The sequence below is a fragment of the Sceloporus occidentalis genome, unplaced genomic scaffold (assembly GCF_023333645.1).
Source record: "Sceloporus occidentalis isolate IW3139 unplaced genomic scaffold, rSceOcc1.0.p SCAF_1, whole genome shotgun sequence".
NCBI classification, from domain to species: domain Eukaryota; kingdom Metazoa; phylum Chordata; class Lepidosauria; order Squamata; family Phrynosomatidae; genus Sceloporus; species Sceloporus occidentalis.
The window spans coordinates 14,621,485-14,649,139 of record NW_028316981.1 but is presented as its reverse complement, the minus strand read 5'-3'; the positions used below and the strand labels follow the sequence as shown (position 1 = coordinate 14,649,139).

General features: G+C 41.6%; 1 protein-coding gene across 1 annotated transcript; it reads left to right on the top strand.

Moving 5' to 3' along the window:
• Positions 1-246: 246 nt before the first annotated feature.
• LOC149320880 (zinc finger protein RFP-like) lies at positions 247-27,655 on the top strand. The gene is made up of 7 exons (XM_089506521.1): positions 247-698; positions 18,421-18,516; positions 18,799-19,029; positions 21,904-21,926; positions 23,634-23,749; positions 25,018-25,050; positions 26,003-27,655. Exons 1-7 carry the CDS (start codon positions 270-272, stop codon positions 26,518-26,520), a joined length of 1,446 nt encoding a protein of 481 aa, XP_089362647.1. The 5' UTR covers positions 247-269; the 3' UTR covers positions 26,521-27,655.

The following is a 27,655-nucleotide window of genomic DNA, read 5'->3' as shown; positions in this document are numbered from 1 at the left end:
TGCATGTGGCCTTGGAGTCCCTGGCAGATTGAAAGGCAAAAGACAAATATTTTAAATCAATACAAATAAAAATAATGTCATAGTATTACAAAATTCCTGGCCTTAATTTTAAAAATGAATGTTCTTTATCTAGAAAATATTCCTCCCACTTGTTTCCCCTTTGTCCGAGGCTGATGCCATCATGTGGAGTGAACCATTTACAGGAAAGGAAATGCTCTTTCATTGCTTGCAAAGAAAGTGAAAGTAACAGTGCTCTTTCTAAGCTGGACATGGCTGCTTCTGCTGCTGCTGCTAGGGATCCCCTCCAGGAGGAAACCACTTGTTCAATTTGCCTGGAGTATTTCAAGGATCCTGTGTCCTTAGAATGTGGGCACAATTTCTGCCATGTGTGCCTGACCCAGTGGTGGAAGGAGTCGGGCGCTATGGAGACCTCCTGCCCTCAGTGCAGAGAAAAAGTTCTGCAAAGGAAACTCAGGCCAAATCGGCAGCTAGCCAACCTTGTAGAAATCACCAAGAAACTCAGCCTTCAGGGGTCTATGAAGACAGAAGGCAAGGAGAGAGTCTGTGAGAAACACCAGGAGCCCCTCAAGCTCTTCTGCAAGGACCATGAAACTTCCATCTGTCTGGTGTGTGACAAGTCAAAGGAGCATGAAAACCACAAGGTGATTCCTCTGGAGGAGGCCTTGAAACCATACAAGGTAGGAGGGGGGAAAGGGGGACAGCCCCCCAGCAAGGTTTGATCTAGCTCTACACCCACCCCCACCCCCACCCACATCCCCATACAAGCCCCAGGCTGTGAGATTTTCAGGACAAGACCTGAGACCTCGTTGCTGGATACAAAGAGGAACCTACTGTCCAAGATCTCACTGCAAGTGACTTACCCTCTTTCTTTGACCACAAGGTGGCCTACTTGTTACTAAATCAGTTTTTTATGGATGGTATTCCTCCACCTTTGCCTTCAGCTGGTTTACCACAACTTTATGTCAGACAATGGAGTTTATCAGACGCGAGTTTTTGGCGATTTTTCCTGCCTATTGCGCAATGTTAGCTTCACCAATGTTGCGTAATAACGTGAAAGTGCGATGTTCTTCCAGACGCCATTTATTTCTATGCACAATGCTCCCATAGTTTTAGCGTCATTCCTCCCCTTTTTGGGCATTACAGGAAAAAAGGGAAGTCAGGCCTTTGTCTCCTGTTATCCTTGCGAATGTGTTGCAAAATGGTTTGGTGTGGTAGGCAGCAGCGCAATGCAACACAAAACTTACTGATTGCAAAGTTCCCATGATGCAGGGCTGCTTTTTCACCCCATTCCCTTCCCGTGGCCTTCCTTTTTCAGGACAACCCCGGGGGAGGGGGGGTCGCTCTTTCCTGCATGAACACCGAGGAGGCTGCAAAATTAAGGGGCCCCTAACGGTCATCCATTACAGCCCCATTCCTCTGCCCTGCATGAACACCAAGGAGGCTGCAAATTTAAGAAGCCCCTAACGGTCATCCATTACAGCCCCATTCCTCTGCCCTGCATGAACACCAAGGAGGCTGCAAATTTAAGAAGCCCCTAAGGGTCATCCATTACAGCCCCATTCCTCTGCCCTGCATGAATACCAAGGAGGCTGCAAATTTAAGGGGTCCCTAACGGTCATCCATTACAGTCCCATTCCTCTGCCCTGCATGAACACCAAGGAGGCTGCAAATTTAAGAAGCACCTAACGGTCATCCATTACAGCCCCATTCCTCTGCCCTGCATGAACACCAAGGAGGCTGCAAATTTAAGGAGCCCCTAACGGTCATCCATTACAGCCCCATTCCTCTGCCCTGCATGAATACCAAGGAGGCTGCAAATTTAAGGGGCCCCTAACGGTCATCCATTACAGCCCCATTCCTCTGCCCTGCATGAACACCAAGGAGGCTGCAAATTTAAGAAGCCCCTAACGGTCATCCATTACAGCCCCATTCCTCTGCCCTGCATGAACACCGAGGAGGCTGCAAATTTAAGAAGCCCCTAAGGGTCATCCATTACAGCCCCATTCCTCTGCCCTGCATGAACACCGAGGAGGCTGCAAATTTAAGAGGCCCCTAACGGTCATCCATTACAGCCCCATTCCTCTGCCCTGCATGAACACCGAGGAGGCTGCAAATTTAAGAGGCCCCTAACGGTCATCCATTACAGCCCCATTCCTCTGCCCTGCATGAACACCAAGGAGGCTGCAAATTTAAGAGGCCCCTAACGGTCATCCATTACAGCCCCATTCCTCTGCCCTGCATGAACACCAAGGAGGCTGCAAATTTAAGAGGCCCCTAACGGTCATCCATTACAGCCCCATTCCTCTGCCCTGCATGAACACCAAGGAGGCTGCAAATTTAAGAGGCCCCTAACGGTCATCCATTACAGCCCCATTCCTCTGCCCTGCATGAACACCAAGGAGGCTGCAAATTTAAGAGGCCCCTAACGGTCATCCATTACAGCCCCATTCCTCTGCCCTGCATGAACACCAAGGAGGCTGCAAATTTAAGAGGCCCCTAACGGTCATCCATTACAGCCCCATTCCTCTGCCCTGCATGAACACCAAGGAGGCTGCAAATTTAAGAGGCCCCTAACGGTCATCCATTACAGCCCCATTCCTCTGCCCTGCATGAACACCAAGGAGGCTGCAAATTTAAGAGGCCCCTAACGGTCATCCATTACAGCCCCATTCCTCTGCCCTGCATGAACACCAAGGAGGCTGCAAATTTAAGGGGCCCCTAACGGTCATCCATTACAGTCCCATTCCTCTGCCCTGCATGAACACCAAGGAGGCTGCAAATTTAAGGGGCCCCTAACGGTCATCCATTACAGCCCCATTCCTCTGCCCTGCATGAACACCAAGGAGGCTGCAAATTTAAGAGGCCCCTAACGGTCATCCATTACAGCCCCATTCCTCTGCCCTGCATGAACACCAAGGAGGCTGCAAATTTAAGAGGCCCCTAACGGTCATCCATTACAGCCCCATTCCTCTGCCCTGCATGAACACCAAGGAGGCTGCAAATTTAAGAGGCCCCTAACGGTCATCCATTACAGCCCCATTCCTCTGCCCTGCATGAACACCAAGGAGGCTGCAAATTTAAGGGTCCCTTAAGGATCATCCATTCCAGCCCCATTCCTCTGCCCTGCAAGAACACCGAGGAGGCTGCAAATGTCAGGGGCCCCTAAGGGTCATCCATTCCAGCCCCATTCCTCTGCCCTGCATGAACACCAAGGAGGCTGCAACTTTAAAGGGCCCCTAAGGGTCATCCATTCCAGCCCCATTCCTCTGCCCTGCATGAACACCAAGGAGGCTGCAAATTTAAGGGTCCCTTAAGGATCATCCATTCCAGCCCCATTCCTCTGCCCTGCATGAACACCGAGGAGGCTGCAAATGTCAGGTACCCCAAAGGGTCATCCATTCCAGCCCCATTCCTCTGCCCTGCAAGAACACCGAGGAGGCTGCAAATGTCAGGGACCCCTAAGGGTCATCCATTCCAGCCCCATTCCTCTGCCCTGCATGAACACCAAGGAGGCTGAAAATGTCAGGGACCCCTAAGGGTCATCCATTCCAGCCCCATTCCTCTGCCCTGCATGAACACCGAGGAGGCTGCAACTTTAAGGGGCCCCTAAGGGTCATCCATTCCAGCCCCATTCCTCTGCCCTACAAGAACACCTAGGAGGCTGCAAATGTCAGGGGCCCCTAAGGGTCATTCATTCCAGCCCCATTCCTCTGCCCTACATGAACACCGAGGAGGCTGCAAATGTCAGGGACCCCAAAAGCTTATCCAAGGAGCGGCAGCGCTGAGAGAAAAAGGGAACCTCCAAGCTGCGAGGTGATTTATTTGAAAAAATAACTAAAAATCAAGACAGGGGTGTATATATTTAATAATAAAAATAATGGAAAAATAACTAAAAAATCAAGACAGGGGTGTATATATTTAATAATAAAAATAATGGAAAAATAAAAATAAAGACAGAGATGTATATATTTAATAATAAAAATAATGGAAAAATAACTAAAAATCAAGACAGGGGTGTATATATTTAATAATAAAAATAATGGAAAAATAACTAAAAATCAAGACAGGGGTGTATATATTTAATAATAAAAATAATGGGAAAATAACTAAAAATCAAGACAGGGGTGTATATATTTAATAATAAAAATAATGGAAAAATAAAAATAAAGACAGAGATGTATATATTTAATAATAAAAATAATGGAAAAATAACTAAAAATCAAGACAGGGGTGTATATATTTAATAATAAAAATAATGGAAAAATAACTAAAAATCAAGAGAGGGGTGTATATATTTAATAATAAAAATAATGGAAAAATAACTAAAAATCAAGACAGGGGTGTATATATTTAATAATAAAAATAATGGGAAAATAACTAAAAATCAAGACAGGGGTGTATATATTTAATAATAAAAATAATGGAAAAATAAAAATAAAGACAGAGATGTATATATTTAATAATAAAAATAATGCATCCTGTATCCCCCACTCCTTGCCACCCCAGAATGCCTCTTGCACATGTAATAATATTAATAATAATAATAAATTCGTCACCATAAATGCCAGAAAAGGATGCGATTGTCATGCATTCTTTTATGACTTTTAAAAGCAATTCAGAGCTGTCCCTGAATTCCTTGCAAAAGCATGTATCGTTTTGCCAATTGCCTAATTGACAAAAGCAACAAATGTAACATTCGATTGTAACATTCGCATTTTAGCATGGATTCTCCAAGGAAAAAAGTGCCCTTTCATTGTTCCCTTTCACTTTTATTAGCTGACTTCCAGCAAAGGGATACTGTTGCAAAGGGCAAATACACACACACACACACACACATTCCTCAGCAAAAAACACAACAAAACATGTGCTCATTTTGTATATATTTAATAATAAAAATAATGAAAAAATAAATAAAAATAAAGACAGGGGTGTATATATTTAATAATAAAAATAATGGGGAAAAATACTGCATTTGCAGTCCAAAAGCCACCCTGATTTGCCCTTTTGCCTTCTGTCACCTGTTGCATCCAGAGTCCCCTTTTTCCTTTGGCTCTTTCCTTCTCCCCCTCCCCTCCGCTAAATAGGACCCAAGAGATGGGGGGGAACCCCCTCACTCCCCCGGAAGCACAAAGGTCATGATGCCACCAAAGCCTCCAAAGGGCATGCGCAAGGATTTTGATGCGAAATGCTCGACAGAAACGGAAGGCGCTGGTGTAGTAGACAGTTCCGCTATGTATGGTTTCGCGTCATGCAAATCACAACTTTTGCGCAATTGTAGCGCTAACATAACATTACGGGGGAATGATGGAAAAGCAAGCAATGTGGTAAGACATTGCGCGAAACAGTCATTTCGCAACGTTCTTTACACTTCCTTAGCGCAATTGCAGGGTCCAAAACTTGAGTCTGATAAACTCCTGTGCCTTTATCAAGGGGCAAAAGTCCAATTTTCCCTATTACAGAAGCTGCCACTTCCTGCCCTATTGACTGTTTGCCTTCTTTTCTTTATTTAGCTGTTCTGTCTTTGTTTCTGCCTTATACAGTGAGCCCTTACCTTATGCGGGGATCCGTTACGGACCCACCCACCCCCATGTAAGGCAAAAAGCGCGTATGCTCAAGCCTCATGAAGAGTGTGCATGCCATTCATTTATTTGCCACACAGCTTCAGCATAAGTGCGGGCGCACTGTATAACCCACATGGGGTGCATTTCCACTATGATTTAAAGCGAATCGCTGATCAGGTTATATGACTGTTGTTCCCATTTGAAACCTGTTCTAATCCTACTTTGATCAATTTATGTCATAATAAAGCAAGGCAAATGCAAAAAAAAACAACCCAGTTTTTCCTGACACTGGTTTCCTAGCAGTTCTTTTGTAAAGAGTCGATTCTGAAGCATGTTCAACAAGTGGGAACGACGGATCTGAATTGCATCATTCTGGAAAGGACTAATGGCAGAGGGGTGTTTGCCATCCCTCCTCAGTTTTTGGTACATCTACCATTTCCCCCCTCTGTCAGCGCTGCCTTTGCGCTTGTGGTGTGACCTATGGGCACATTATTTTTTTTAAAAAAAAGTAAAATTGATAGAAGATTTGATTCACTGATTTTACAACTACTTGAAATTACCGACAATCTGACGGCAGGTCATAGTGAGACAAGTAGTTGCAAAACCACTGAACTGAATCTTCTATCAATTTATTGTGTGTGTGTGTGTGTGTGTGTGTGTATATATATAGAGAGAGAGTTTGAGTTCTCAAGCCGGGCTGCCCAGGCTAATGCTTACGTCAATGATGACACACAGATGATTAATGTACATTTTGAAGCAGTGCAAACTAGTGAGGATGACAATGGGGATGTTCTCACTTAAGATTTGAAACGGTTTAAGATAAAACGGTTTTAATAAAATCGATTCAAAATAACACTGTTGTTATCCCACTTTCCAAACCGCTTTTTTTATCGTGCCCATCTGGCAATTTAAATCGATGTATTTACCTGCAAGCGTTCCTACTTGGCATGAAATCGGTGTTTAAATAAAGCGGTTTTTCTCCTCCATACCTTATTTGGAGCTGTCAATCAATAGTACGTCAGAATGACGTAACCTTAAACCGGATTATTGGGAAGCGATTTATCTTTTGGCGTCGTTTCCACATGTGTTGACCGTTTGTAAATCGCTTTATTTTTGGCGGTTTTTTTAAAAAAAGTGGACCAATCAGGGCGCTTAATCGATCAAACGTCATAAGCGCTGTTAGCCTTATATACATTTCCCTCCTTCCCCTCCCACTGGTACCTGGTTTACCTTTGCTCGAGATCTCAGCAATCATGGATCGTCGTCAGAAATTTGAGTATATGTTTTCCTTGATCATATTGCTTATAGAGAAATTTATGGTCCAATGCAGAGCAGTTTTGACATTGTGTGACAGCGGAGAGCATGCTGCAGAAATGAGAAGTTATCTTTTAATTTTGGATGAAATGCTTCCTTTTTTTCGGCAAGGCGCCCAGATCTGCTTTCAGCCGATGGCTAGAAGGTGGTGGATATACCCCAAGACTGATGTTCACTGGAACGTCTATGCTAGAACTGTCTGGTCTGACTCTAATTGGAAGAAGTTCTTCAGAATGCCACGCGCGGTTTTCAAAATGATTGCTGATGAGCTGCGTCCCCATCTTTCCCGGCCAAACACACGGTTCCGTAAGGCAGTTCCTGTAGAAAAGCAAATTGCCATGGCCATATTGTACCTGGCACATGGTGGCTCATATGCCACAGTTGGAACTTTTTTCGGTGTTGGAAAGTCAACAGCATACAAGGCTATCATTGAGGTGTTCCTGTGTATGGAAATGGTTCTACTGCGGAGGGCTGTCTATCTGGGAGACTATAGAAAGGTTTGTCTATCTATCTATCTATCTATCTTTCTATTTATCTCAATATCTCAGCTAGTCTCTCTGTCTGTCTGACTACCTATCCTTATGTCTTTCTAACCATCCATCCATCCATCCATCCATCCATCCATCCATCCTCCTGTCTGCCTATCTATCTATCTATCTATCTATCTATCTATCTATCTATTTATATATATCAGTCTGTCATTGTCTCAGCTAGTCTGTCATTGTCTCAGCTAGTATCTCTGACTGTCTGCCTGCCTGTCGTTATCCATCCATCTATCTATCCATCTATCTATCTGCTTAAATATTTTATTTTAGATGAGTTAAAAAATGTAATGTGATTATTATATTACTAATGTTATATTTATGGTCTCTTTTGCAATCACAGAATATGTCTGGCTTTGAAGCGCTGGGGTTTCCCCAGGTGATTGGAGCAATTGACGGATGCCACATCACGATTAAGGCACCTGCTCACGAGGGACCGCAGTACATAAATCGTAAACAGCAACACTCCATGATTCTACAGGCAACATGTGATCACACTGGAAGATTTATCGATCTTTTCTGTGGACATGCAGGAATAAATCACGACAGTCATGTCCTGCAGGAATCCCCTATCTACCACGCATTAAAAGCTGGACTGTATGTTCCCGGTTGTCCGACTTTGACAATTAAAGGGCAACAGGTCGGGCCGCTTCTTTTGGGCGATGGTGGATATCCCATAAAGCCTTTCTTGCTCATTCCGTTTAAGATTGGACATTCCAGGAGGGAGGGAGTTTATAATAAGAGATTATCTCGAGCTAGGATCGTGGTTGAAAGATCATTCGGGCATTTGAAATCTAGATTTCAAGCACTGCTTAAAGGTCTAGACCTGTCTCTTGAAAATTTACCTTCTGCCATTTTAACTTGCTGTATTCTGCATAACATAATAGAGAGCAATGGAGATGTCCTACTGGGACAAAACACTTCTCCTGAGACATATGTCATTGACCCAACTACTTATATGACTGATCAACAGGAGAGGGAAAAGGGGGAAAGGATTAGAGATGCCTTTGTGGAGTATTTTAATTCATAACATCGTTTAAAGTATTAAAAATGTTTCATTACAGTTTAATTAAACAAAAAACATTTTATGTGCTGTCTATGATAATCTCCTCGTATAGTGCATTTTCACATATTTCTGGTCATGAAAATAATGTTATGTTCGTAATCGCAAGTTGTCTGAAGTATTAAATATGTTATATTTAAATTTACTTCAGCAAAAAAATATTTCAGGTGCTGCCTATGATAATCTCCTTGTATAGTGCATTTTCACATATTTGTGGTCATGAAAATAAAGTTATGATCGTAATTGCAAGTTGTCTAACTTCATTGAACTATACATTTAGTTACAGCTATAACACATTGCAGTAAGAGTCATCCATACTTTCTCCATAGTTTTAATGAGGACTAGTAGACCACATGTACACGTCAACATATATCTATCCAACCACCCATCCATGCTTGCAGCCCACCTCTCCTCTCCTTTCAAAAGCATCATGTCCCTCGCGGCACAGCCAGCAAGCGCCGCGCTTTACTATTGGTTACACACACTCTCCGTTGGAATGCAACGGGTCAATGGTCGCTTAATCTCTTATTGGATGAAGCGCCTCATATACATATTGCTTTGAACTTCCATGAACCCTATGTTAACAACAGCACACCCGTTATCACCATTCCAATATGTGCTTTATAGCTTCATATTTTGCACTTTCAAGAGCCTTTATAATCTATTTTGCAGCAATTAATTCTCTTGGAACTAGGAGCACCAACATCATAACAATTCTTTCCTCCCAGGCAGCGCTGCAAGGCGAAGTTGACCCATTACACATTAAGCATTGCCTTTTCGGCTACCTCCTGCTGTTTTCCCTGGGGAGTATATAAGGGGCTGTTTCCAGGGTCTGGACTTGTGGGTAGTGAAGATGGTGGCGGAAGGAGTGAGGAGGTTGATGTACTGGAGGACGGAGGAGATTGACTTGATGCTTGGTATCCTTCGGGATACCCCAGCAGTGGTTCCTCAGCTCATGCAGTCCACTCCTCGGAAAAATATACATATTTTCCGGAGGGTGGCTGCTGGGCTGAGGACACAGGGAGGGTATATGCGGGACGCGCACATGGCCCGACGAAAATTTAAATATTTAAAAGGGGCATTTTATGCCCTTATAGATCGGTTTGGGCAAGACCCTCCTCCCTCGGAGCTTCAAAAATTCCCTCATTTTCAAAAGATGAGGGAATTGTGGGAAATTGCGGGGAGACCTCATCCAAGGGAGAGATTTCCTGCAGGTAATTTTTTTTATAATATTTACAGTTAATTAATAATGATTAATAAGATTAGATTAATTAATAACTTTTTCTAAATTGAAGTAGAAGTTCAAATTTAATTTAATTACTTCTACTTCAACTAATTTCATTTCTTTTAGTACATTGAAATAATTTTCCTTGGGGCTTTAAATTTGCACTGATGTATTAATGTAGATATATATATATATATATATATATATATATATCATCACTTACACATGGTTTGGATCAATATTGTTTACAGAAAACAATTATTATATCATTATTGATAATTGAATGTACTTTTACCAAGCACATGATTTAAGCTCATCTACTTCATGTAATTATTAATATTTTCATTACTAATAATGAAAATCAAGTTACTATCATTATTGATATTTTCAATTATAATTATTTCTGTACTAAAGACATCACTACATTACAGTATTTTTTTAAAACCACAGACCATTACATAGATTTCACATGCTCCCCCTACATTTATTAGGAAACATAGCCATGTTATTCGCTGTCTGTTCCTCCAATTAGAGGACTACATAGCATCAGGCCTATGCAGTTTTAGTTTAATTTATAAAAATTGCATTACATGAAAACCATATATAACCTCTACAAAATTTCTTACAATGCAGGGAGGAATGCATCTCCACCTCCTCCCAGGGCTCCTGAGGAAATTCCTGAGGGAGACTTGGGTAAGTTGTCCTTCTCTTTAAATTATTAAATTTTCAAGTAATCCAAAAGTTAAATCCTACATTTTAAATTAGAAATAAAATATACATTCATTGCAATATTAACAAACAGCAATGTTCCTGTATTCAGACGTTTAACATTTACATATGTGTGAGTGTATTTCTGAGTGTATATAAATTTTGCTATAACAATAGGTGAAATATATATTAGGTTATGTTAAATTACATTGGCTGTTTAAAATATAAGCTAGGAATCATACTCACCTTACAGAACTTATAATTTTGTTTACTAACTTGTAGATAGCATTCATTATTGATATTAAAAATGTGATGTTATTTCCTTTTGATCAAACTAATGATTATCATTCCTATGTAGAAATGAGTGATGAGCAGCATCCTTCTCCCGCCCCATCATCCATCCCAGCTTTGGAGGATGATAATGGTATGTTTATTATTTGATATTTCACTTAGAGAATGCATTAATGGTATTGGATTTTAATGCATATATACATACTCCTACCATTACAAATATTGGTTAGTAGTGTTGTTTCATTACTTTGTAGAACATAATGCATTAGTTCATATTTTAAGAAAGGACTGTCTTGGTAACATTTCATTTTAATGCATATATGCATATTGCTACTTATATAAATATTGTTTAGTACTGTTGTCTCATAATTTTCTATTACATTATACATCTAGGCCTGATAGGATCACTTTACATTGTTATTTTATTTTCCAATCCTTCAATTCCTGATAAAGGTCAGATTAGGGCCAACATGACATTACTAAATTGAAATATGCCTAAGGCAGGGATTGCAAGAATCAACATTTAAACCATTACTAATTGCTTAAATGGCGTGACTTCTGACCTTTGCTGGCTTACCTATGCAGTGGACAAAGGTCACCATTGTTTTGTGTAACTTCTCCACAATGATACATTGTAGTGTGAATATATGCCATTGTAATATGTAATAAACATTGCATATTATAGATCAACAAGGGTTAAATTGTTTTCATTGTTATCTAATTGCTTTCTGGTTATCATTGCCATGGAGTCCAGCAAGCATGCTACCTCATTTGTCATCTCATTGCTGCCAGAGGGAGGAATGCCTTGCTTGGCCATTAATTGGGGAAAATATCCATTGGAAAATGTTGATACTACCAACCTGCTTGACCTTCAAAGCCTTCCATTTCACACAAAAAAAAAGGCCAGCATGACCTGTTGCATGACTTACAGAATGTTCACTTGTTCAGTTTTGCTAGTCAGACATCTATCAATGTTGTTAATAAAAAATTGAATTATTTTTTTTATTTTGTTTAATATGTGTAGGCTTAATCATAACATTGTATGCTTTCTTCAGATTTGGAGAGAAGAGTTGCAGGGATGGAGACTCAGGTTTCCAGTCCGGGAAATAGCCGTGAGTATCAATCTGCACAGGATATTAATGAATGAAATATTGCTGATTCAAATGCAGTAGACTTACTTATATATCATTGTCACAGATATGACATTGGAGCAAAGAGTCCAGGCACTGGAGCAACATATTGCGATGTTGCCTTCTCCTGAAACTTGTACGTATTGTTTACTCATAGCCCTTTGTACATGTAGAATATAACGCGATGGGTTGGCGAGTACTTAATTGTTAAATTTGTACTGTTCTCCACAGTCAGAAAGTTACAGGAGGAAGTGGATAACCTGAAGACCTGGTTTGCTGCCCACACCCTGGCTAGTCTTGCTAATTGAAAATGTTGCCATGTTACCAAAAGTTTTTTTAATGTTAACGTTGTTACTGTTGATAGTTGTTTATAGGTTTTATGGTTTGCAATGTTATATCACTTACAAAAAGTTAGCTGTTGTACTAGTTTTATGCAAAGCCAATGTTTACAAGCTCTGCTGCACTCTGTGTACCAGAGGTGGTAGATTTCTTGTTCTGATCAAACTGTGTCAATGTCTGGTTAGGACATGTCACAGACCTTGTTTCAACAGCAAGGTTTCATTTACTTAGTTTGCTATCAACGTATGATTTGTGTAGCATTTCGGATAGTGCACACAGTGACAGCACTACCTCTATGCCAAGCCAATGTTTAAAAGCACTGTTGCACTATGTCTACCAGAGGTGGTAGATTTCTTGTTCTGATCAAAATGTGGCAATGTCTGATTAAGACATTTCACAGACCTTGTTTCAATAGCAAGGTTTCATTTACTTAGTTTGCTATCAACGTATTATTTGTGGAGCATTTGGGATAGTGCACACAGTGACTGCACTACCTGTATTCCTAGCCAATGTTAAAAAGCACTATTGCACTATGTCTACCAGAGGTGGTAGATTTCTTGTTCTGATCAAACTGTGCCAATGTCTGGTGAAGATATTTTTTCAACAACAAGGTTTTAGTGAGTTATTTTGCTATAAACGTAAAATTTGTGGAGCACTTTGGATAGTGCACACAGTGACAGCACTACCTCTATGCCAAGCCAATGTTTACATATGTCTACCAGAAGTGGTACACTTCTTGTTCTGATCAAACTGTGTCAATGTCTGGTTAAGACATGACACAGACCTTGTTTCAACCACAAAGTTAGAGTTCTTTTTCCTATCATAGTAAGATTTGTGGAACACTATTATGTATAACAGTCTATGTCAATCTCAGGTAAAGACATGTCACAGACCTTGTTACATTACAAATGCTTGTTGTTATGTATATGTCTCCATCTTTCTTCCTAAAACTATATCAATGGTTTGTCAGGGTAAAACATGTTAAGAATATGATGTAAACATATACACATTTCACTGCGCTGAAGCACTGTTACCTCCTTGGTGCCAATACAAATGTATATACTACTTGTTTCATTAAAAATCTTACTGATGCAGTTGTTTAATAAAGTTAATACTTTGTTCCTGTAACATTTTCACCAACATTGTGATTTATTTTTAGTGCATAACAAATGGTACAACTGTTGTCTCTACATTCCGCTTGTTTGGCTCTAAATGAAGTGTTCACAAAACCAAACATAACACATCTAAATCCTACAGCACAAAAACTAGCACAAAACTCTAACACCTCTGCTATTACCTATGCACTAGTAATTTTTAACCTTAAATCCAAAAATAACAGACATGCAGTTACTAATCGTAATCTTAATAGTTAAATCATGGTGAAAAAGGTACAGGCTTCTTAATAACTCTTGGAGCCTGGAATTTTCTAGAAATTTCCAAGGCATTACTTGGCCCGGGGTTGATTGATTGATCTTGTGAACACTGTGAAGTTTTGTTTTCTATTGGGCCTGCATCTAATTCATTCGTAGGAAGCTGTTGCTCTTTGCTTTGTACATTTTCAGCAACCTTTCTCTTCACACGCCTAACAATCCTGACTGGCTTTGACTCTCTCTTTGCACACTCCTCCTTGTATGTATTGGTAAACTCCTTTAAAACTCCAATTAACTCCTTGAAATCTGACCTCGTTTCCTCTAGATATAACTTTTTCCATTGCATTTCTTCCTTAAAATGCTCATTACTGTTTTCCAGTAGACTCTCCACATTTTTCCTAGAGGTTTCCATCAATTCGCGCCCCAACAATTCATAATTCGATCGCTCCTTTTTCCGCCTAATTAAACAAAGCCTCTCCGCGGGCGTGAGTGATGCAATTTGTCTTGAAGAGTACGTTTCTGAAAATATAAAAAGTGAAATAAATTTTTTTTAAAAATTTTTAAAATTTTAATTAATAATTATTTTTTTAAAAAATATTAATAATTTCAATGAAATTATTGAATATCATTGACCGTAATGAATATGATTGTAATTACTTAACATGGGTTCTTGAAATATTGAAAAAATTATTAATTTTAATAATTAATGCAATAATGGAGTTTTGGACCTGGTGTTGGGGGAAGGTGATTGCAATGTCCCTTTGTCCCTGTGTGAGGAAACATAGCCATGTTCCTCTCTGTCTGAATTTCCATCCATGCCTGAGAAGAAGAAAAAGTAAAAAAAAAGGCCATTCCATACATTGCTGCAAAGTCACATAGTCACAGCCTCTGCAGAATGTAGTAGTCATGGAGTTTTGGCCCTAGAGTCGGGGGTGGGGATAGCAATGTGCATTGAACAAGAGGTTCATTAGCATTTGAAATGCCAACCCTCCCTGTGTGAGGAAACATAGCCATGTTCCTCTCTGTCTAAATTTCCATCCATGCCTGAGAAGAAGAAAAAGTTAAAAAAAAGGCCATTCCATACATTGCTGCAAAGTCACATAGTCACAGCCTCTGCAGAATGTAGTAGTCATGGAGTTTTGGCCCTAGAGTCAGGGGGTGGGGATAGCAATGTGCATTGAACAAGAGGTTCATTAGCATTTGAAATGCCAACCCTCCCTGTGTGAGGAAACATAGCCATGTTCCTCTCTGTCTAAATTTCCATCCATGCCTGAGAAGAAGAAAAAGTTAAAAAAAGGGCCATTCCATACATTGCTGCAAAGTCACATAGTCACAGCCTCTGCAGAATGTAGTAGTCATGGAGTTTTGGCCCTAGAGTTGGGGGGTGGGGATAGCAATGTGCATTGATCAAGAGGTTCATTAGCATTTGAAATGCCAACCCTCCCTCTATGAGGAAACATAGCCATGTTCCTCTCTGTCTAAATTTCCATCCATGCCTGAGAAGAAGAAAAAAGGAAAGAAACTGCCATACATTGCTGCAAAGTCACATAGTCACAGCCTCTGCAGAATGTAATCACGTAGTTTGTAATGAATGTGGCCTACTATAAACAGCAAGCATTGATCATGGTGTTGGGGAAAGGAACTGGCCATACATTGCAGCTGAGCCACTGAGACAAAATTAAATTTGGAGTTCAGGGGTTAGGAAAGATATGCAATGGACTAACCGCTCGGTTGAACAGGCTGTAGGTTCAGAAATTCAGGTTCATCTGGCTCCCCATCACCAGTAATGGGCTGTTCAAGGATGCACTCTCCTGTTGGCACAGTATCATCTTGCTCAGAGTCAATTACAGTCATGTCTTCGTCTCTTTCTTCCTGTACAGAAGTCAAGTTCAAAACAAAGTGTTCTTGAACTGCATCTGCGGAATGAAAAAAGGGTGGGTGGTACAGTAATTCATGAAATGGCTTTGCCACTTAGAAAAGGTTAAACATCTGGAAATGCGTACTCGCCAATAAAGAAAATGTTAAAATATTTTGCAATAATGTTACCTGGAGTGAATAGATCCTCAGATGAAACATCAGGTGTTGAGCTAAGAACTTGCGTGTTGGGCGGCATTTCCGAAGGGTTGGTTTTTTTCTCAAACCTTAAAGCATTTCCCCCTGCTGCTCTTTTCGGTTCAATGCTAGCGTCTCCAGCAAAGACGTCCTGGAGTTCACGGAAAAATGGAAAATCAATAGCTCCCATTCCACTGGTCTTGGACATTTGAACAGATTTCTTATAAGCACGTTTCAAGGCTTTTGCCTTCGTTCTACATTCCGAAGCAGAACGATTAAATCCATGTTTACGTAGTTGAGACGCAATTTTGTCATACACACAGATGTTCCTGTGGTTTTTGCTAAGTTGCATCTGCACTGTCTCTTCTCCCCAAATAGCAATCAAACATCTAGTCTCATCTACTTTCCAGCTAGCGCCCCTTCCTCCAATTTGTGTTCTGTCTTCCATAGCTAAACTAGTTTCAAGGAAACCAAAATGAGGCTACAGCAAGCACAAGTTGTCTTCACCTCAAAAGTGGCTTCAAAAATGGCTCTCGAAGTTTTAGGCGGAAATGGGGGAGGGTGCAAGGCAGCAAAGGTGCTAATTTCTCACCTTTGAGGCACTGCAGCAATGTGTCCCCATGGCAACAAGAATAGCCCTTTCCCGTCATTTGTTATGCCAGGCATGGACCAAGGATGCTGAAAACAGATACCCATCCCCCGCTTCCCACCGCTACTGCTTGCAACTCCCCCTTGTCTTGAAATACCAGCAAATGAAAATTTCTTCCCCCAAACCAAACCGCTTGAATTGCTTCCTACCCCCCTTCAGACTTCAGTTATAAATAGAATTGAAATGGCCAAGCAAATAAAATGAAAACCCTCCACCTACTGCTTAACTTTCCACCCTCTACCGTCTTCAGTAACAATAAAATAAAACATCATACAAAACAAAAGTATCATGATTGATGGTTACTAGGTAGCACAGCGGAAATTTATGGCTACAGAAACCAATAACTATAATATTACCACCACACAGCATAGGGAAGAAAAAGAAGCCAGCAAGCGCCTGTCGGAGAAGGGCCAGCTGCGCTCTGTTTGACAGATGCAACAGGCGCTTAGTTAACAGGGGATCCAGGCGCTTGAACGATCCAGGGATCGAGCGCCTCTGGCAAAAATAAAATATTAAAAAAAATAAAACGAGTCCTTACCTTTCTTTGCAAGATCAAGGCTTGAGCAACGGACAAAGAAAAGATGGCGGCGGTCACGACGGATGGGGACAGAAAGGGCAACTCCCCCAGGGACAGCCCCCATCGCGGTCCGCTCCTCCCATCCATCTAACACGATTCCACGGCTGTCGTTCCTATTTAAATACTCCGGTTCCTAACTCGAATCAATGGAAAAATGTAGGTCGGACCCTAGTGTTTTTTTAACACGCGTTAAATGAGGAAGAATCGATTTAAATTTTTATCCCGCTCTACGATTCGATTTCTAATGGGGACGATTGCGGAATGCTCTAGAACCGTTCTAGGTTTAAATCGGATTCTAATAGAAACGCCACTCCTTGGATTCGATTCAGAACGCGGGGTTTCACCTAATGGGAACATCCCCAATCATGCCAATAAAGAAGCTATTTCAAGGAGATAATTAAAAGATCCGTTTTCATAGTGGAAATGACGGACCTTTTGGACTCGATTAACCAAGACAAAACGAAGGCAAACTGGAAAGCAGTTTAAATGTAAGTGGGAATGAGCCCATGATGAACCAGGCTGCTTTAGGCATGCTGTCATGTGCCCTTTATTAAAGTTACACCCCTTGATCCTTCACTTTGTGTTAACTATCATTCTGTGTCTCTAGTTCCATTTCTCTATAAAGTTTTGGAGAGAGTGGACCTTTGTCAACTAATGCTTTACACGTTTTTAAAAATCCATTTCCATCTGAGTTTTGGACACGTAATTCCACAGGAATAGCTCTGACTCAAGTAGTAAATGATATTTTAGTGGCAAAAGCTCAGGAGCAAACATTGGTGCTGATTCTGTTGGATCTCTCGGCTGCCTTTGACACTTTGGATCATCAGATTTTACTACTATGGTTGGCATCATTGGGAATAGTTTGTAAGCTGCTTTGTGTCCCAATTGAGGGAGAAAAGCAGAATAAAAATGATGATGATGATGATGATGATGATGATGATGATGATGATGATGATGATCACAGTGTTCCCTCCACATTCGTTTGAGTTATTGGTGAAGGGTCCCTGTGAATGTGGAAAAACAACTAATAAAAAACAGTTCTTTTTACCTGAGAGAACCCCTCTCTAGGAACCTCTATGCAACTCTATGGTCAACATCTGCCAGAAGTTGATGGTAGAATCATGCTGGAGGACCTAAAATGCCTAGAGATGTGCTTTCTCTAGGAACTTCTAGGTTATCCAGCACAACTCTATAGTCAGCCTCTGGCAGAGTTGTGCTTGAGGACCTAGAGATTCCTAGAGAGAACATATTAACTAAAAACTCAAATGAAAAGTCTAGGATGAAGAAAATGTCATGGGAATCTCCAAAGTAAGATGGATTTATACAGGAACAAAACCTGGGACTTTCAGAGATTTTTTTGTTGTCTGGAGGGGATTTTTATGAGTTTTCTTTGGTAAAGAAAATTGTGGAAACAGCATTAACAAAAGAGGAGAGGGCTGCAAAAATGGGTCACCACTGTCCAAAATTCCCATAAAATTCAGATGGTGAGGTGTAGAGATGGCCTGATAGAAGTCTCATCTGAAACCATTTGAAACACTGAACAAAAGAAGTGAACAGGGACTTTGTTTTTCTTTTCAGGATCTAATTTTGAATTTGATGAAGACTCTGGAGAAGGAGAGAGAGAAAATTTTGGCATTCAAAGCAAAGACAGAAGAGGAAAGCCAAGGTTTGATTGTAAGTGGCATTGCTGCTGAGAAGTGGGAAAGTACTGTAGCCTTGAGTGAATAAATGGATAAACTAGACATGCAATGGAGAAATCTTTTTTAAAAAAACCTACCATTTGAAGCAGTGGGCTCTTACACGACTTTATGAAGCTCTTTCAATGATGAATACTGACACTTTCTGTGGGATGATACACAAGTCTCTTCCAAGGGAATGCTGGAGATTCCCCTCCTGATACTCCAAAGACAGTTTCTCCCTATCTTTCACTCCTGTTTCTCCTTTTCTTTATTTTAGAAGCAAACAAAAACAGAGAAGGAAAAGACTGTACTTGCATTCAGACGAATGCACCAGTTTCTAGAAGAACAAGAGAAGCTTCTGCTGGCCCAGATGGAAGAGACAGAGAAGGAGATATCAGCCAAAAGGGAGGAACATCTGGCCATCCTTTCAGAGGAACTCTCCTCTCTTGAGGGACTCATCCGGGAGATGGATGAAAAGCATAAGCAGCCGGCAAACCAATTCCTCCAGGTAAATCCTGGTCCTGAAGGATCAGAGTGGAGCATATTATGGCTGACTCCAGGCAGGGAATCCCTAGTTTAAACCTCCCCCAAACAACACTGTTCTACTGCTGTTAGCACAGCTTCCATCTTGTCCAGGATGTGGATGTAACGTCTTACTCCCCAAAACATTACTTTTAGGAAATAACATGATATGATGGCACCTTTGAACATGAAAATACAAAAATATTGAGATTTCATTCAAACATTTAATGCTTCCTTAGATTTATATAATCTTAGAGTTGGATAAATTAGAAGGAGTAGGCAATATCCCAGAGGATAGGATCAAAGTTCAAAATGATCAGAATAGCTAACAAAATGAAATTCAACACAGAGAAATGTAAAGTACTGCACTTAGGGCAGAAAAATGAAATGCACAAATATAGGATGGGGGACACCTGGCTTAAGGAGACTACATGTGAAAGGGATCTGGGAGTCCAAGTAGACCACAAGTTGAACATGAGTCAACAGTGCAATGCAGCAGCTAAAAAGGCCAATGCAATTTTAGGCTGCATCAATAGAAGTATAGTGTCTAGATCAAGGGAAGTAATAGTGCCACTATATTCTGCTCTGGTCAGGCCCCACCTGGAATATTGTGGCCAGTTCTGGGCACCACAATTTAAAAAGGACATTGAGAAACTGGAGCATGTCCAAAGGAGGGCGACTAAAATGGTGAAGAGTCAGGAAACCATGCCCTATGAGGAATGACTTTGGAAGCTGGGGATATTTAGCCTGGAGAAGAGAAGGTTAAGAGGTGATATGATAACCCTGTTTAAATATTTGAAGGGATGTCATATTGAGGAAGGAGCAAGTTTGTTTTCTGCTGCTCCATAGAACTGAACCTGGAGCAATGGATGCAAGCTGCAGGAAAAAAGATTCCACCTCAACATTAGGAGGAACTTCCTGACAGTAAGGGCTGTTTGACAGTGGAACAAACTCCCTCGCAGTGTAGTGGTCTCCGTCCTTGGAGGTCTTCAAACAGAGGCTGGATAGCCATCTGTCGGGAATGCTCTGATTGAGAGTTCCTGCATGACAGTGGGTTGGACTGGATGGCCCTTGTGGTCTCTTCCAACTCTTTGATTGTATGGACGTAGGGTTGCCATTTGAAGTTGTGCAAGGCTTCTTTATACAGAAACAGGAAGAATTTAAGAAAGTGCAGAATGAGAAACAGTCATGGGAGATGGCTGGGGGAGGAGGCTATACTTAAAATAAAAGGTGGCAAATATTAATTACAGAACAAACAAAATTCAAAAAAATCTCTCAAAACTATTACTCTAATCTATTTAGAAAGATAAAAGCTTGAATCCTTTCATTTCTCTGTGTGAGTCTGGCTTCTTTCACCATGTATAGAACCAGTCTTTCATACTTCTTTTCATATTTCCGTCTATCATATTTAACAAATGTAATTCTGGACATTAATTTATTAATTTGGACCCAGAACATCTTAACTTTTTCACAGGACTGCCAAGTATGATTAAATGTCCCAATGTTAGTTGTTCCCTGTTTTGGGTTTTATAAATCATTGCTAGTTTGGCTGGTGTCAGGTGCCATCTGTGAAACATTTTATACCAATTTTCCTTTAATCTATTGCTCAATATAATCTCTTGATCTTTTCTCTTTTATATAACGCTTCATGTTGGCAATGCACAACAAGGAAGTATTTTGCATAATCAGGGCTCCATTTTTTGAGATCATGCTGTATCTCTTTCCACTTTTGGTATAATTGTTACCAAACAGTTCAGAGGGGTTTGGGTTTTTTTGTTTTTGTAATCTCCGCTCTTAGGCATTTTGTGTTCTTACCTATTTTGAAGAGGTCTATGCGGTGGCTCAAGTGGTTAAGACGCTGACTTAGTTGATTGCAAGATTGGCAGTTCAAGGCCCGAGTGCTGTATATAGAGCTCCTGTTACTAGTCCCAGCTTCTGCCAACCTAGTGGTTCAAAAGCATGCAAATGCAAGTAGATAGATAGGTACCATTTCTCAGTGGGAAGGTAGCAACGTTTGGTCAGTCATGCTGGCCACATGACCACCAGAGCAGTCTTCGGACAACGCTGACTCTTCAGCTTAGAAATGGAGATGAGCAACGTCCCCTACAGTCGGTTATGACTAGAGACATTCATGTCAAGGAACTACCTTTACCATTTTGTATACAAAAGTAACTGAAAGACATTTTTGATTTCATTAGCAAAACTACTTGAAGGCACAAGGAAAGGCTGTCCCTTATCTCCACGATTACTTATATTATCACTGGAAATATTGACTCAGAGATAATGTGTACATTAAAAACCAGACCTATAAATTATGGCCATATGCAGATGATTTAGTAATCACTCTTGATGACCCACCAGAAAGCATTGGAATATTAATGAAAGTTTTTAAGGAATATGGAGAGGTTGCAGGATTCAAAATTAAAAAATTTAAAACCGTAGTGATAACTAAAAACATATTGAAAGATAAACAATTAATACTTGCAGCAACCAATTTCTCTTCCAAGCAGGCAGGGGCAATGGGCAGCACAGTGTAGACAGCTCCTAGAATTGGCATGGAGTGCTCTGGATTTTCTAGGAAAATCTGGAGCAGAAGGTGAGCCTTTTAAATTCGTGTTAAGTGAGGATTCACCCAGATTTGTTGTGAAGAGTCTGCTGTTGAATCAGGTCTTTGGCTCTGTGTCATCTGGAAAGGGCGATGCAAAGCGGAGGGGGGAACCACTGCAAACAGTTCGAGTAGACATGTCCTAGGCTCGCTTCAATTATTTCATATAGTTGGAAATGCTACTTAAGACCAATGAGAGAGGTTTCCATGCAAATGCCTCTACTGTTGTTTCTTTTTTCTCTTTTTCATTTACAGGATATTGGAAGCTTCTTACAAGGGTAAGTTAATCTTTTCTATCTCTCCCACAAAAGCTCTGATTTGTAAGTGAAACACGCAATTCCAGTCTCATGAAGAGAGAACCAAGGTGACTCCATCACTTCCAAAATCTTATCAATCAAAACATGGGCCTTCTTGGGCTACTGTTATTGTTGTGTGCCTTCAACTTATTTCCCATTTATGATGACCCTAATGCAAATCTATTATCGAGTTTTCTTGGCAAGATTTGTTCAGAAAGAGATTTTCCATCGCCTTCCTCTGAGGTTGGAAGAGTGAGACTTGCCCAAGGTCGCCCCGTGGGTTTTCAAGCTGGCCTGGGGCCTTGGAGGAATCCATCCCCGTGGCAGGGGTGGAGGGAGGGATAGAGAGGGCCTCTTCACCACTCCTTCCTCCTCCTCTTGGAGCTTGCCCTGGCCCCACTGAAGGAAGAGACCCCCAGAGGAGAGGGCAAGCAGCCACATCAGAGGAGTCCATCCCTGCCACCGCCGCCACCTCCTCCTCCTCCTCTTCCTTTCCCAGCCTCTGGGAACACTCTCTCAGCCAGAGGGGAGAGGAGGAGGAGGAGGAGGCTGGGCAGGGTGGGCTCCTGGTCCACTGCCTACCTCCAGGACCAGTGCTGGGTCCCTGGTCCAGCCATAGTGTGGCATGTTCCTAGCCAGGAGGAGGGGAAGCGGTGAGCTCTTCAGCAGCAGAGGGTCTGGTCGGGCAGGAGGCAGCTTGGCGGTGGTGCTGGTGGTGTGGGTGCTGGTGGGAGTGAGAGGCTGGGGCAGTGAAAAGCTCTGTGGCCCTGGCTGGTGGAGGAGGAAGGCAGGAAGGGACCCAGGAGGAAGAGGACGACAGGGGACAAAGCAGCATGGCTTTTTTCTTTTTTAAAAATCCATAAATCAATCATCAGAATGGCTTAGCAACTACCTACCTTGTCAAGCAGTTGTTAAGTCATTTTAATGATTTACCGATGAATTGTATTTTTTTTAAATCGCAAACACCAACAAAGACAGCATGGGGGGGGGATGACATCTCCAACAATCTGGGGAGGGATGGCAAAAACACACCCCTCATCTCATCCCTCCCCTCCAGTCATTTGTCCTCCATCCCAGCATGAATTGATTCTGATCTGTCATTCCCACTTGTTGGAATTGCGTCAGAATCAATTCTGTGAAAAAGAACCTCTGAAAAACTAGTGTCAGGATAGCCCAGGTTTTTTAGGTTTGCTTCACTTTTTCCCCACTGGAACTGATCAAATGACAATCGGATTCAGTTTCGAGTGGGAATGAGGGTCATACACCCTGAATTAGGATTTGGAATTTATCATAGTAGGAACAACTCCAAAGAGGTCTTTGCAGGTTGATTGATTCAATCAAGGAAGCTGTGACCCTAGAGGCATACAGTTGGAAGAGACCACAAGGGCTATACAGTCAGAGTTTGCAAGATCTGAGCAGGGTAGTTGATAACCAGGGATCTTGGAGGTCTTTCATTCATAGGGTCACCATAAGCTGAAGTTGACTTGATGGCAAATAACAACAACATATTGCACTTAAAAGGTGGTGAGAGAGGTGGTGGGGTCTTTTTCTATGGGCATCTTCAAAAGGAAGATAGGCAGCTAACTTCGCAGGATGTTTTCGCTGAAGATCCTGCACTGAGCAGGGAGTTGGACTCTATGATTTGGCAACTCTGTATGATTCTATGACACCCCTCCCTTTCTCCTCCAGGCATGAGAAGAAGAAGTTTGAGAATCCTGTGGCTTTTCCTCCTGCTCTAAAATGGAAGATCTGGGACTTCTGTGATATCAGTCCCTTTCTGGAGGGTGTGATGAGGCAATTCATAGGTAATAGAGAATGTCTGCAACGATCTTAAATTAAATGTTACATTGATCTGAAAAGGTAAAGAAAGACTCCAAGACATTTGGCAAGTTAGAGCTAGAAAATAGGGGAGCTGAAGGACAATGAAACATCACATTACCTTAGTCTAACTGGGGCATTAGTTCAGGGCTTCTTAGGCTATCTGATGTAGGGGTCAGCAATGTCTAATGTGCCAGAGACTAGTGCGATATTTGTGCCCATTGATTCCTACTACAGTTCTTTCTTTTCTGGAAACTTGCTGGGAACCGGTAAGCAATGGTTCATGGCCTGGGACCAGTTCATGGACCACCACTTTGAGTAACACTACATTAGTCCATATTTTTAAAGCTCTGCTCATTGCATTGTACCTGTTGGTACTTCAGACCCTGTATTATTAACAGAAGAGAGTGACTGAGCAGTAGGACTGCCAGCGGACCAGGCAACAAACAAGCCGTGCTGAAATTCCCTTTTCTACACAACCATTGAAGGGATAGAAGCCTTGTACTGTCTCTCACCTGGAAACCTTGTTAAGCAGGCACTCCAAATGAGGACCTTTCAAGGCAGCTTTTCTTGGTGGAAATACTGTTGTGGTCCATCACATGATACACTGCCCTTTTTTTCCTGTTTTCCCTCCATTTGATTGTGGCGAAATCAGATGGGTCAAAATGACTAATCTGAACAAATTTTGTAGCTTCAGTACCTCATAGTTGGTCCTAGATGTTGGTCCTAGAGTGACTTTAGTACTTGTATTTGTACTTCTGCAAATGAACTGAGGACTGCAAACTGTCTTCACTTTAATCTGAGAAGTGGCTGGCATTATCATATAGCAGTCTTAACTACTGATGCATTCAGACAGACCTAGCAATGATACAGGCAGACCTGGCTTCCTTCTCCTCCTTTCCTTCCAGTGTGAACAAGTTAAGATTGCCCCCTTCCATTTAGGCAATTTACAGCCCCCTTTTATCTACGCATCAAATGTTTCCACTGGCATAGTGCTATGGAGACCTCACATGGCACATTGTGCACTGATTGATTATGTATGCATTGTATATTATGCATCGATACAACAGTGCACATTGGTTGTGCAATGTCACTATTGTCTAATGGCATAAGACGAATTAGGTATATCCCATGAGGGTAAAGTTAGATTACATCTCTTGGATGTAGGATCTCAGCTGTACTGTGTTGCTTTCTGCTGGGTGTCATCTAGTGCTGAGTCTCTTTCTTTCCTTTCTCTCTCTCTCTCTCTCTCTAGACACTCTGGAATCTGGACTTCATCAGAAAAAAGGTAAAAGAAAAAAAAGAGGTGTCTGATTAAATTTCAAATACACAGAAAACATGAAGCCTCCCTTGAATTTTCTGCTGGTTATTGTGGAGTTTGTCAATTCTTCTCTGGGAATTTGGATAACACCACTGGGTTATCAACAAGCTTCATCCCTAACTCTGTAATATTCCAGTTGTTTAAAAATATCCCTCATCAAGCCCTGTATAACACAACAACCAAAGACAAGCACCCATGGCTTAAATAAAATCTAGTCAGATTTATTAATATTTCACTTTCCCACACCACTCAAAGTGACTTGTGGCTGACAACAGAGATGGAGAGGTTTATCACATGGGAAGGATGCCCCCAAATCTCGTGAATAAATGGGGTTTAAATCTGTGAATATCCCGTAAGAGTAGGACTGTTTTCAGACATGTCGGACAACTTTGGCATTATCCTGACATTAACCCATGAATAAAACACCAAAATCACGCTGCTTTTTGTTTTAAAACCTGTTTACTCACAGTATTTGGGCATTTTGCCTCCTGTGTGATAAACTCCATAGCTGTGTTAGTCTGTAATATCAGTATGCAAAGGGATCTTGTACCACCTTTGAGACAAACTTTCTAGAAGAATTTGTCACATAAGTTTTTGGAGACTTGTGGACTTTGTGGACTTTGACTACTTGCCTCAGGCAAACCAATCTCCTGCAGCCAGTAACACTGAAATGTGCAGGACAATAATATGGCTTTGGGACTGAATAATATTAATCCCTTAGAAGAACAGATTAGAGAGTGTTACACAGATAATAACAACAACAATAGGAAGACCAGAATCCCAGTTCTGGAGGCAGAACATGAGAGCTCTATAGATCTGCAGGAAGCTTTTGCTGCCACTTGATTAGATTTAGGTATTGAAGCCGATCTATCTATTGATGCCACTTTTTTTTCTTCATCTGCTTCCATCCCCAAAACAGCAAAGGTGACTCTGGATCCAGAGACAGCAAACCCTCGTGTCATCTTTTCTGAGGATCATCGAACTGTGACATATAGAGAGAAACCTCAAGATCTTCCTGACAATCCTAAGAGATTTGAGCAACGCACTTATGTGCTGGGCTGTGAGGGATTCACAGGAGGCAGGCATTTTTGGGAAATCATTGTGGGACGTGAGGAGGAGTGGGCTGTGGGGGTGGCTAGGAAGTCTGTGGAGAGAAAGGGCTTCATCCTGGATGGTCCCAAGGCAGGGATCTGGGACATGGGGAAGTGGGCAGATGCATACAGGGCCCCCTACCTGTCTCTAATCTGTGGTCTGAACCTGAAGGAGGAACCCAAGAGGATCCGGGTGACTCTGAACTATGAAGGGGGCCGGGTGACCTTTTACAATGCAGATACAGCAGCCCTGATCTTTGACTATCCACCAAGCTCTTTCTCAGGGGAGACACTCCTCCCCTCCTTTTATGTATTCAAAAAAGCCCACCTGACACTGTCTCCATAAGGCTGGAGGCCAGTCTCCAAAAACTCACAGCATAAGAGGAGCTTTGCCCTCCATGGTCTGGATCTGTTACTTATTTCTACTCTCTTGCTTTAACTTCTCTCTCTCTCTGGAGTTTGAAGGGAAATTGGAGGTATAATCCAATGGCAATGTTATTGCATGATAACCCACTACATGCAAATTCAGGTAATGGGAAGTCAGTCCGAAGACAATCATGTGCTTTCACGTTATTGTGTGATAGACTGCCACACGCAAATTCGGGCAATGTCATGCTATTTTTGGACAATGGGAAGCCAGTTCGAACACAATGCGCATTCACGTAATTGCACTAAACTAGTGACTTTAAGACAGTGAATGTGTTTTGGCCCCACTTTCTTTTCATTCGAATTTAAGAGAAATTCCTCCCATTTGAGAAACTCCTCAGTCACTCACTCTCTTCCACACACACACAGAAAGAGAGAGAGGCTTTGGTGACGTATTTCCTAAAAATGGATTGTTAGACTTTTGTGTGTGTTATTAAGCCATTCCTCACCTTCCAGAGAGCAGGGCTGAGCCCTGATAAAAATCCACCAAACAGTGACACCTTTACTGGCCAACCGAAAAGCACAATATACTTTTTGCAAGATTTCAAAGCTCCTCTGGCTTCTTCATCAGGCAAGATGTTACATACCAAACAGGAGAAATTAGAGATGTTAGTAAAATGCCTGCATTTTGTTGTTTCTGTCCTTAGTTAAGATGGCATGGGAAGGGTATCTTTCCAAAGAGGCCTGTTGCCTCACAGGAATGGAGACATATTGGATTGCAAAAAAAGGAGTCCTTGTTGATATATAATTGGACCCTAAATTTCCTGGACTTTGTCCAATTGCTGCATGGCCAAAAGAAGAGGGGCCACCCAGCTAAAGATACCCTCCCCATACTTACTTAATTAAACACAGAAGCAACAACTCAGGGAGACGAAAAGGTGAAGTGGCACATGGACCAGGTGAAAGTGAGTAGTAGACTAGATCCCAGTGTGGACCTTTATTTCCTTGCTTGTGTTGTCCTGGAGCAATGGAGACTGAAAATCCAGGATGGAAACATTTCAGTTGCTAAAAACATTCTCCAGATGTTGTAGGAAACAATAAATAAACAAAAGGTT

What these genes read in the sequence shown, in the direction of transcription:
- LOC149320880 (XM_089506521.1), top strand. Translation starts at nt 270, where the DNA reads ATGGCTGCTTCTGCTGCTGCTGCTAGGGATCCCCTCCAGGAGGAAACC. An exon ending in ATTGGAAGCTTCTTACAAGG is followed by an intron (nt 21,927 to 23,633) that starts GTAAGTTAATCT and finishes TTTCTCCTCCAG; the next exon opens with GCATGAGAAGAAGAAGTTTG. An exon ending in TGGACTTCATCAGAAAAAAG is followed by an intron (nt 25,051 to 26,002) that starts GTAAAAGAAAAA and finishes TCCCCAAAACAG; the next exon opens with CAAAGGTGACTCTGGATCCA.